Consider the following 12,192-nt stretch of genomic DNA (forward strand, 5'->3'; position numbering starts at 1 on the left):
TTATTAATTTCAGTTTATGTTTGAGTTATTTGTAGGTAGGCTATACGTTTACGAGTGCACAAGTAGTTTTAGTTATAAATGCTGTTTGCTTTCCATCCAGGTTAAGCCCACATTCCATGGTTTTGATATTCAGTGTAGACTGGGGGTCAAAAACTGAAGAGAGATGGACATTGGACACAAAGAAAGACAATGATGATTTCCTGTTTTTGGCTAGAGACCAATTATTTGTTTACAAACATTGGGACTGGTCGCACGGTGACTGTTTCATGTAATCAATTCTCAACAGATGTTGTTTTGGAGAGTGCTGGTTTCAGTCCATTCAACCTCCTCTTGTGTGTTGGCTAGTGAGATGCACCGGGTATATTAAAGTGTAGGCTAAACGGTGCTGCGTTACTACTTGCCTATCGGGCCATGGCTCTTTAGTCGACTGGTAATGTACTGTGCCTTTGGACTGGGGAACACGGGTTCGCCTCCCGGCTGAGGCTACATTGGTGGCAGCGGTGTGTTTGGCTAAGCTCTACAAGTATGTTCCCGGAACGGCACAGACCTTAATCTATGTAGTCGACAGTTCTGTCAGTCTCTCTGGGGGGAAGTCCCCCCAGTCAGTCGAGCCTAGCTCCTGGCTGGTGCACGTGGACGCACTTCCAGGTGGGGCGGGACGCTGTCTGCCGGCGTCTGTTCCGGGTCTTTAGACAGCTGTTGAATCTAGGAGACATTTATACTTCAAAGCGCAACAGTGTTGCGCACAGAGAACAGCTGATATACAAGCTCGCATCGCATCGCGGGTGCGACTGTTGTGAGCGTAGAGGTCTGCGTGTGCGACACCATCGCGGGACGAAGCATAAATTATACTTGATGGGCCGCAGGTGCACGTGCAGCCATGGACAAACGGGCTCTGAGTCAGCGCAGGCACACCTGAACTTCCATGCGCGGCCAAAAGCCGCTGTCTGCCGGCGTCGAGCTCTTCCGGGTTTTTAGACAGCTGGTGGAAGCTTTTCCGGGAATCTGGCCGACGCTGCAATCCGCCGCGTGGGTGGAGCTTCATTTCCATCCACCAGCTGTCTAAAAACCAGGAAGAGACGCTGGCAGAGAGCGGCTTTTGGCTGCGCATGGAAGCTCAGGTGTGCCTGCGCAGCTGTATATGAGAGGCAGGGTTCTTGTGCTGCCGGTATGCGCGCGCATGCTGTGGCTTATCAGTGTGACGTCGTCTATATAGAAGTGTATTTATACGTCTCTAAATGTTATAATGAATTGAACATGGTGGACCCTATTGTAAACAAGTGTAATGCTTTATGGTGTCGTCCACAGTTAACAGTTTTGTATTGAGTTTGAGTTGTGCTTGAAATGTACTGTAATTCTCCAATCTGTTAATACATTCCTCAATCAATCAATCATTAAAGCACATAACGTTCCATGGTTTTCAGGCCATTCGCAGTAGCACCTGTTCCCATCGTTTTCATATTCATTGTACTGACTGGGGGAAGCAGTTTTTTTTTGCAATGGCTGCATAAACTTTGTTTCAAGATAAAACATTGAATAACATCTACATTCCATTTATATTTTACATAAATGCGTGCCACCTGGATGTGACTATAATGTGTGCTCTGTTGAGACACAGAAAGCCACTACATCACTGAAGGAGGAGGAGGCGCAAACAAGCACATGGTAAGAAACTCGTTTTTAAACAGCGTTACTGTGTACTACTGTTTGTAGGAGTTGGTAATGCGTTTTATTACTTAATGAGTAATTGATGTTTGTTGTAGGCGTTATTAATGTGTATTGCCAAATTGCTGTAAACAATAAATTTTCTCTCTCTCCGTCTCTCTGTCTCTCTCTCTCTCTCTCTCTCTCTCTCTCTCTCTCTCTCTCTCTCTCTCTCTCTCTCTCTCTCTCTTCGCAGCATGGCAGAGCTTGCAACATCAAGTTGTGGTGATGAGAACTGTGTTGGTGGTGATCTTTCTCGCTATCCTCTCTTACAGGTTTGATTGATTGAAAATTGTATTAACAGTTTGTAGAATGGGTACAGTTCAAGAAAGTACAGGTCAATAGAAAATCGGACGGATAAAACCAGAAAAAGCACTAAGACTTGTTTATGTAAGGGTCCATCCATTTTCAATTCATCAGAACATTTAAAGACATACAAATATACACAACACTGTTGTGGCTAATTCAACTTGTAACATCACTCTTTTTGTTTGATCGCTAATGCCTTATGTTACTGTTATCATGTATGCGTTGGCTTCAATATCCCTCTACTTTATCATTTCATAGAGTTGGCTTCCACCTGGGTATGACTATCATGTCGTCGCCTTTGAGGAGAAAACGACTGAAATGGACCACGGTGCATTTTGCGCCACTTTGCGCCTCCCGTTTAACACTGAAGAACACATTAAACGGTGGTTCCTGGAGATGAAGGACACCCCGGCCACATGGAGGGTCAAATGCCAAAGACCAGCCTGCACGACGAATATCTATAAGGTAAATGAAACCTGAACCACAAGCGCTCTTATTTCTCCATGATCTACACATCTCTTTGCCAAAACTAGCCAATCTACTACAAGCTGATATTAAGCACTCCTTTCCCCCCCCATCTACACATGTCTTTGCCAAAACTAGCCAATCTACAAGCCAATATACACATCACAAAACAAAAAATAGCCAGTAGGAAAATGATCATTTTGATTAACCAATCTGCTCGTACATATTTTCAGATGGATTACAAATGTCAGCACAATGTACAAGAGCGGTCCGCTACAGCAGGCACCAAAAAGACTTCCAAAAACACCAACTGTCCAGCTAAGTTGAGTGTGGTCCTGAAGGCGAGACGAGAGAGGTTGTCACGGTGGTGAGCTTTTCGGGGTCGTCCCTATGTTCCCTCAGCCCTATGTTCCCTCAGCCCTATGTTCCCCCATTCCAAAACAGACCCTATGTTCCCTCAGCCCTATGTTCCCTCAATCTGATAAGTGCAAGTGTAATACATGTAATAGTGTAATAAGTATACTGGTGTAATAGTGTAATAAGTATAATAGTGTAATAAGTGTAATACAGACAGCATTTTAGCCCCAATGAAATTAGCTGACAGCTTGTCTCGTCTCGTCTCGTCATAATAATAGGTTCATAATAATTACTCAAATTAATTAACTTATAATTATATCGGTCGGCTTCATGGTGGCGCTATAACAGCCCACTTTACGTTTTGGCTTATAACTCTTGAACCATAGGTTCGTTGTCATCACGCATCTAAATCAAGGAAGCAGGCACAGCTGCAACTCATCTTAATGTCTCTGAGCATTTTATCGGGTGCACGGTCTGGGGAGAACCTGTTAGGAGAATACCAGCACTCACGGAACTGTCCTTAACCCATTCTGACCTGAGATCAGATTCATACGAGGTTTCCACTGGACACACACTGGTCTGATGAACCCATTCTGACCTGAGATCAGATTCTAAAAATGTCAGTCGTTCTTCGAATTTTTCAAAAATAGCAGACCTACAAGCTCGTATTGCGCCACTCGGTGGCGCGATATGAGCTTGTAGATCTGCTATTTTTCAATAGGTAAAGCATAACATGATGCTAACACCAAAATGGGTGCCCGGTCAGAATGGGTTAAAGGAACTTTATTGTTTCCATAGGTTTTTAATCTGAGCATTTCCCAGAGTATATTTTTTCCTTGTATATATATTTTTTACCTTCCTTGTCTGGTTAAATTTGGTAATGTGTAAAAAGGCTGAGTCACACTTGTTGTTCACAGCACACACCTGACAAAAGACCATTGATATGAAATATTGAGACTGTACATGACCAAGACATCTCCGTTCAGGAAGGGTATGGGTATTTGTGATATGGAGTGCCGGAGCTAAAGGAAACCCTATTACTAAAGTACGGCTTTCCTTTTTGATGTGTGAGTTCTCCTGGCACAGTACCATGGGTGTGTACGCATAACAAAACCATGATGCTTCTATGCAACCATTGGTATGAAAAACATCATTGAAGCTGAGAAGGGCCATGCCAGTAAATGGTAAATGGTAAATGGTGCATTTATATAGCGCCTTTATCCAAGGCGCTTTACATAGATTGTGCATTACATTCACCCATTCATACACCGATGGCAGCGGAAACCATGCAAGGCACCAACTAGCACATCGGGAGCAATTAGGGGTTCAGTGTCTTGCTCAAGGACACTTCGACAGTAACTCTGGGGGAGCCCGGGTTCGAACTGGCAACCTTGCGGTTCCCATCCAGGCACTCTACCCCTGAGCCACCGCCGCCCCCAGTGTCGGCTATGTAGTTGACACGCACTGTAGGAGGAAAAGATGAGTTCAGATACAGTATGTACCAGTGCCACTGTCTGCTATTTTGTTTAAAGCTGCATTACTCCTCAAGCAGACTGAAATTATGAAACCTTTTGGGTGTTATTTTGTTCATAAAGTGCATGCTATTCTTGTGTGATCCTCAACACAGGATTTGATATATCCAGACTAAAATTATTAATATCGCCGCCACCACCAATAACCATGATAGTACAGCAGCTATCTGCACCCGGGGACATCACTATGCCAGCTTGTGAATGTGATATTTTTGCAAAACAAGTGATCAATGATATTACCAGAACACAAATTTAGCCTACAGTACTAATTGACTCTTGACGTGTCATAGTGTCTACTCTATTCCACTGCGCTACACATTTTAAAATAAGTAATTCATCAAAACGTATTTTTGGGGAAAAGCCGATCTACAAGCTCACAACACATTACGGCATGTTGTGACCTTGTAGATCAGCAATTGTCCTTTCTTCTTAGCCTATAATGACATGCCCAAAATTGGGATGTCAGGGTTAAAGTAGTTAGATATATAGTTACCCAATTAACTTACCCAGCAAGACTGGGAAGTTATCCACTGTATACTGGCAGGTGGCCGTCCTGAGACAGGCATTATATGTGGCATAATGCATGGTCCAAGTATTTTCCATGTTTGGGATTTCAATAAATGGGTCTGAAACAGTAAGTAGGCTACAGTTGCAGTCCGGGAAAGGGACACGTGGCTGCAAAGGTGAATGGGTGTGCATTATACTTCATATTAGGTTATTGCAGATGGCCTTTCAGAGGACAGTGTTACTTGGGGACATGATAATTGAGGAGACAGGATGTTCTACAAGCTAAACTAGTTTTGTGTTTGTCAACGTAGCTTAAATAGTTGTGGTGTCAATTAAGGTGTGGTACTGTACTGTTTGTTGAGTGTTATTATGATTTAGTTGTAATTGTAATTTGACACTTTGAAACACTTTCTAACTATTTACTTGTCCAGTTCTGCCCTCTTTAACAATTATGTCATGCCATGTTCTTTTCCAATGTGGTCATACAGTTGACTTGACTCACACATACCATGACAAATGTGGTACCGATGTTGCATACAATACCACAAATCTCCTGCAACATATTAATGAGCATGTCACACTGACACTATATATTTAAAATTGTCAATATTAAAACACAGCCCCCCCACCCCAAATCACCACCAGCCTCCACTGGAGGGAACATAGGGCTGAGGGAACTTGGGTACGGTCCCAGTTTTTCCACGTTCACAATAAATGTTGGAATTATTCCACATCATTGTTGCTGACATATCTTTGTGCTGCTTGTCTCGTCAGGACTAAGGAGGACCCACATTTGCAACAGTATCCGACTGTGGTAATTCTACATAACGTCCACAACCACAATGTATATTCGGCTGAAATTCTGAAACACAGAGATGTGGGAAGCGGAGCCACTGAGAAGCTAACCAAACTCTTTGAGATGGGTCACTCTATATCTTCCGCCATGTCAGTTCTCCAACACGACCTGCGAGCAGAGCATGGCGGGGAGTATATCCATGCTTCTGTTGACCGAGCCATATGCCCGGACCGTGGTTTTGCCGAAAGGTAACGTTTTAAACTTATGTTTAATTCTCAATTAAGCACAATCTTAAGAGCTCCCCTTTTCCGGGTTCCCACAGTCATGAAATTGGAAAACATGTTTTCCAGACCTGCATGGAAAAGGTTTGGAATTAATAAAACAAATGTTTGGATATGCATTGTTAAAAAAAATAAAAAAACATGTCCGTAAACACGGCTGACATTGTGGCCTAATGAGGATGTCACTTGACAAAAATAATAGATCTACATACAAGCTTGACGCGTTCCACGCTTCCACGGTGCGTTAGCTCGTAGGTCTGTTGTTTTTGAACAGGCGTATAGCCTACAGTAGGCCCGGAAATGTGGTAAAATATGTGGGAACCCTGCCTTTTTGTACAGACTCTACAAAAAACAATTCATGGCAGAGTTTGGTGTGAGGACAGGCCCAGGCATGCTTGCAGCACTGGAGAGACAGATAGAGCAGTACAACGATAGTTGTAAGCAAACCTGCGCCCAGCTGACATCAGCTTCCTGGCTATATTAAAATGTATTTTTTTCATATCCATAACGATGTCTTTTGCTTTGCATGTACCACCATGCCGTAGATAATATTTGAAGAATAATTCCACATCTGCTGTGTTTCAAGTTTTCTTGTTTTTAGGCACCCTAAGGTCCTGACATACTTACAGAACCTGTACTGCCGTCAGGCAGTATGCTCTTTGGCCACTCAGAATCACGCCTCCAGGTCTTAAGTTAAGTAATATAAGACCTAGTACTTAAGACACGCAAAATACAGCCCTGAAGCTCTTAAGGGAGAAAGTGGAAGTGATGCCTCCTCCCCATTTCTGTTTTGTCTTTACAGTCACGCATATTTATCCTAATTAAATTTAAATAATCAAAGCATATCTTGCTGCTGGGCAGAAATGCATAATTTTAATATGACAGCTTCCGTTAATCGGATTTGCGGGCAGTGTAGTTCCAGACTCCAGAGATTGTGGAATAGTTGTCTCAATTTATAGAGACTACCTGCTCACATCACAGCGGAAATTAATTGGTAGGCAGCATGCACGCCAGTCACTTCCTTTCTCACTTACTGCCTTCGAATAATCGATTAGCAAAAACCCTAATCGGTCAGATCCTTTAGAGCCGACAAGGAAACTTAACAAGCTGTGGTGATTTATCTTCTCCTGATGAAACCATGTCATGAGAGCTCTGTCTCTCTCCCTGAATGTGTGTGGACCGGGCCGGATGCCTGATTGATCCTGTATAGTGTATTCTATATTATTTGTCTTTTGCAGACTGTATAAAAAGTTGTTTAAGAAAGCCTGTTTGAGAGAGGAGAGGAGGAGAGATCTGGCTGCAAGCCTGCAGGAATACACCGGAGAGCAGGGTGAGGTTACATCTGCATTCTGCAAGTATATGCCATTTTAACCTTTCCTGTTGCACAAAAGGGATCTATTGAGCTGAGTTTCTTTTTTCTATTCTTCTGCTCTCACTCTACCTCTGTCCTCTCTACATCTACAATACTGTTTTTTTTTACACCTGTAAACATGTGACAATAAAGCTGACCGTGATTGTGAGGTATACACGGTACATCTCATAAAATGCCATTTCTATTGTATTTCCATTGTGCGTTCAGATCGCTCGAGCACACATGAGGAGGATTATTATCCATTAGAAGAACCCAACACAGGTGTGACTTTTTTTTTTACTGCAATACTCACAGAATGAACTCCCTTCTTCTCCCACCTTCACAGGTGTTACCAATGATAAGGACCCCCGTAACTCTGAGGCCCCTTTTCCACCGGTTCGGGAACCGGTTCAGTTCTTTTTGGTTCTTAGTCCATGAGCCAGACCTCCAAAATTGTAACGTTAATTATGAATTGAGTGGGCAAAACCATACCTATATTAAATTGTTATCACCATGAAACTTCCCCAGTTGATTGTAACTCCCTCCTTACTGGCCTACCAGCATGTGCACTTAAGCCTCTCCAGCTGATCCAAAATGCCGCAGCTCGCTTGGTCTTCAACCAGCCAAAATTCTCACATGTCTCCCCCCTGCTCCGCTCCCTCCACTGGCTCCCGGTCGCTGCCCGCACAGAATACAAAACTCTGATGCTGGCATTCAAAGCAACCAAAGGTATGGCTCCCCCATATCTTGCAAGTATGATCGAACCCTACAAACCCTCCCGCTCACTCAGATCAGCCAACGCAGGGAAGCTGGAAGTACCCTCACTAAAAACGCCGGGACAACGCTCCACACGTCCCAAACCCTTCTCCCTTCTGGCTCCAAAACTGTGGAATGCACTTCCCATTGCAGTCAGAACTGCAGCATCACTCCCAATCTTCCGCCGTAGTCTGAAAACCCACCTTTTCAGACTCCATCATGGCCCATAGCACTTACCCCACCCCCTTAGATAGCATTTCTGTAGACTTAGATAGCATTTGATACAGACTTATAGCATGTTATGTAGACAGCATAAGTGCATTGTATGTAGTCATAGCACGTCATAGTACATATGTATAGCATAGTAGTATCTATGTATAGTTTATATGTATAGTTTCATTATATAGATATTCCACTGTTACTTTCTTAGCTTACGCATGTTTCATGATAAATGTTTTCATGTGAGGTATTCCCATGCTTTTTTGTTCTTGCTTAATGTAAATCGCTCTGTATTAAGAGCGTCTGCTAAATGCCTAAATTGTAAATTGATTACTTACACGAAGATAATGATTTATTGTATTACAAATCTTAAAATTTTAAATATGCAAATTAGGAAAATATGCACACAAAAAAGAAATATGAAAAAGCTACTATACTGTTGAAGGGTTATCATATATTAATTGACTTATATTGATCCTACAAACAATTTAATATAGGTATGGTTTTTCCCACTCAATTCATAATTAACGTTCCAACTTTGGAGGTCTGGCTCATGGACTAAAATTAAGATTAAGATTAATCACATACCGGCAATCAAGATGCAATTTATATATCAACAAATCGATCTTACTAGCTTGTAGATCTGCAATATCTGAAAATATAGGGGGAAAAGATATGAATAGAGAAGAGAATTCCTTTACTGTATGTGCATATACCTGACAATAGAAATAATACATTTCTCTTTGTTTAAGGCACATTGTCTGCAGAAGAGGTTGAAGCCCAGTTGATGGAAGTATTTGAAGATATCAGAAATAAACTGAAAGACGACCCCACGAGCTTCCGTGCTCCTGTCATGTCATTCGTGGAAAACTATAAAAATGGAAAATGTGCCGCAATTTCACCAAGAAGCTACACGACGCAGAGGGGACGGCCTTCGAGGGCCTCGGGAAGAGACCATCCTTACAAGACGGTTCAGAGAACTACTCAAACAGGAGATCAACAGTGATGAGGAAAAGAAAAACACGTGGGTTGGGATCCGGGAACCGGATCCAAACATTGAGGAACCGGGGCACCCATATCAATTACAATAGATCGTATGCGCATGCATACAGTGAGTGGCAAAGTGAATTTAATGTTTTATAAAGTCATTTAATGCAATCAAATAGGACTTTTCTGTTTGGATGTATGGGCTGTCAAGGCCAGGAAGTAGGTTTTTCCCACTCTGTGGGCATTCCCGCATAACTTCCAGGTGTGATGACGATGTCACGCGTATACCCTCTATACCGGTGCAGGTTCTCAAACGAACACCATTAAATATGAGTCAGTGAGGGGCTCAGCCCCGCCCCTTTATGCACACTTTCCGTAAACCCAAATTCCAATACTCCAAATCTCGGACACTCGCTCACTCACACTCGCTCACTCCAGCATGCTGGTGGTGTTGCAGTGAAATTGGTGACCAGCTGAAATATGTGACATAATTGTAACGCTTAGCACCCAGAGCTGGAATCGAACCCTGATCTCCAACTCTGCAGACCAGGCAGGCAACAACTCCCTATATGGGCATAAAAGGGAGACATGTCCAGTGCCCAACGGGCACCGCTGTAGAGGGCACCCATGGACACCATTCTAGTACCCCTAAATGCTTTGATTCTGCCCTGCATTAAAGGAGAATTCCATGCTAGAAGGCTTTCTTACCTTTCTTTGTAGTTGTTACGTCCCCACCAAGAAGTCCAGGTGTTTTTTTGTGCAAAGACTCCTTATTGGCTATTTCCCCTACCATAAGCCCTCAATGAATTGCATTGAATTGAATGGGAATTGAATGGGGCTATGGGGTGTTGTGCTAATTTGCTTATTTCCATCGAAATACGTAGTAAAGTGAGCCGCTTGGGATATTATTTACATTATGAAGAGAGGATATATACAAAAAATATATAATTTTGAGCGATGGAAATAAGCGAATTAGCACAACACCCCATAGCCCCATTCAATTCCCATTCAATTAAATGCAATTCATTGAGGGCTTATGGTAGGGGAAATAGCCAATAAGGAGCTTTTGCACAAAATATCACCTGGACCTCTTTGGTGGGGACGTAACAACTACAAAGAAAGGTAAGATAGCCTTTTAGTATGGAATTCTCCTTTAATGCAGGGCAGAATCAAAGTATTAGGGCTATGGACCAGAGCTAGCCTAATGTGTAACATTAGTTATCCTGAACCAGGATCGAACCCAGTACAATAAATTACATGAATGCAAACAGAAGATGATTGGATTTTTACTTCAAAATCCACAAACAAAAGTGCAGTATAGGCTACTGTTACTAAAATAATATGAGACGTGTGGGTACGATATTTAGCTGACTTTTGACCCGAATACCCCTTTCATTGTCAATGGCAAATCTTGAGACATGTGGGGACAAAAGCTGTATATAGGAGGAGCTAGCGTCTATAAAAAATAAATAAAAAAAAACGAGTGTCGAGGAGGCGGTTTCAAAAAGGGCCTAAGTGTCATGAATGACTGACTCATCTTCAAAGTGCTGTCCTAGCCCTTGCTTGCAGCCTCTCACCCTCAACAGAGCCATGACCCTCAAGCACTTACAGCTGACGTCACTTAAGTGCACGAGGGGCAACCGCGGCCTTTTTTGTAACCACCTCCTCGCCACTCGTCCTACACACTTTGCACTCGGTATGCGCGTTCACGCGAGGCTGCGCCATATTAAGTGTCGTCCGAAACAATTAAAGCAGCCTTGAGTGGAAGTGCGGCTTATAAAGCCCTCAAGGGCGAGTCTACGCCGATCTAAACTCGATGCGACACGGGTGCTTATATAACCATGCCCCCGGGCAAGTTAAGTTTACTGAGGTTAAGGTTAGGTTTAGGTATGGTTTCACTGAGGCTAGTGTTAGGTTTAGGCTGTCGGCTACTGCGACTGGCCAATCACAGCGCGTCCTTGCACAACCCAGAGTGTAGAGTAGGAGAGTAGCGACGTGCTTTGATCTCGCCGCAAAGCGGGTGCCTATGGGCTATATATAGTTGCAAACATTGTGCCTATGGCTGGAACTATCCCATTGAGAAAGAATGAGGTGGGCAGTACGTAGTTCAGACAAGTCATTGGTCCGACAAATGACAACCCACATCATAACCGCAAGCACAGGACCAGACGCTAGTCCGACATGCGGATGAATGTCTGACTAATGCCCTGTCTGAAAAGCGTCCACCTCCCAGAATGAGCACTTCCGCATGCCATTGTTACAATGGGAGTCAACGCTAGTGTCGCCACTCTCTTACTATTCCACTCGGGCACAACCCGTGTAGGCTTTGGTATGACGCAGTGTGGTATGACGCAAACTCGATTGCCTTGTGCAGCCCTGCTCTGTCCGCATGGAAACGGCAACCTACAAATGTATAAGTACCACCACAAATAAATGACAAATAAACTGCTCCTAAACAATCTTCATCTGATGCAGAATAGACAACGCTCCAACTGATGTTCACAAGTGCTCTTTATTTACCCCCACCATGAAAAGCATCCACTCTGGTCTGGAAACGGCACTAATTTTAACCTCTGACACCAGTAGAAGGCCTGCCACTCGGAATTTTACACCTCTCCCGCTTAGCGGAGAGTGGGGTGTTGTAGTGGAGGTCTTCCCGAACGTGTGTGTATGTCACAACAGCTGCCCCGAAGAGCCGTCCCGAGTCCAGCATCCACTGTCCACTTTAAGGGATATGCACTCCAGTGAACAGCATTTATCCATTTAGATAATTTGTTAATGTGATTAACTGTCATAAATGTTAATAAAATACACAGAAACATGTTTTGTGTTGTATATTTTCGTTTAAATACTGAATGTATTGTTTTAATGTGCAAATTTATCGTTTTTGTTTACTTTAGCGTGTACTTTTATTCTGAAGAGCTCGGC

The 12,192-nt window shown here is 43.2% G+C and overlaps 1 protein-coding gene across 2 annotated transcripts; it reads left to right on the top strand.

The window, feature by feature from the left end:
- Positions 1–1,570: 1,570 nt before the first annotated feature.
- On the top strand, positions 1,571–10,001 carry LOC308315764 (uncharacterized protein). 2 transcript variants are annotated; one of them, XM_080763894.1, is made up of 8 exons: positions 1,571–1,665; positions 1,901–1,979; positions 2,272–2,478; positions 2,712–2,845; positions 5,649–5,918; positions 7,190–7,281; positions 7,531–7,584; positions 9,030–10,001. In XM_080763894.1, exons 2-8 carry the CDS (start codon positions 1,902–1,904, stop codon positions 9,281–9,283), a joined length of 1,089 nt encoding a protein of 362 aa, XP_080620020.1. In that variant the 5' UTR covers positions 1,571–1,665; position 1,901; the 3' UTR covers positions 9,284–10,001. The 2 variants fall into 2 exon arrangements, with proteins under 2 accessions (XP_080620020.1, XP_080620021.1); XM_080763895.1 differs by lacking the exons at positions 1,571–1,665; positions 1,901–1,979 and adding an exon at positions 2,041–2,094.
- Positions 10,002–12,192: the final 2,191 nt, after the last annotated feature.

Source organism: Protomyctophum bolini, assembly GCF_963924005.1.
Source record: "Protomyctophum bolini genome assembly, chromosome: 5".
Lineage (NCBI taxonomy): Eukaryota > Metazoa > Chordata > Actinopteri > Myctophiformes > Myctophidae > Protomyctophum > Protomyctophum bolini.

Excerpts from the sequence above, each read along its gene's own strand:
- LOC308315764 (XM_080763894.1), top strand. The coding sequence starts at position 1,902 with ATGGCAGAGCTTGCAACATCAAGTTGTGGTGATGAGAACTGTGTTGGT. Across the intron at positions 2,479-2,711 it reads GCACGACGAATATCTATAAG|ATGGATTACAAATGTCAGCA; the intron begins GTAAATGAAACC and ends ACATATTTTCAG. Across the intron at positions 7,282-7,530 it reads GGAATACACCGGAGAGCAGG|ATCGCTCGAGCACACATGAG; the intron begins GTGAGGTTACAT and ends TTGTGCGTTCAG.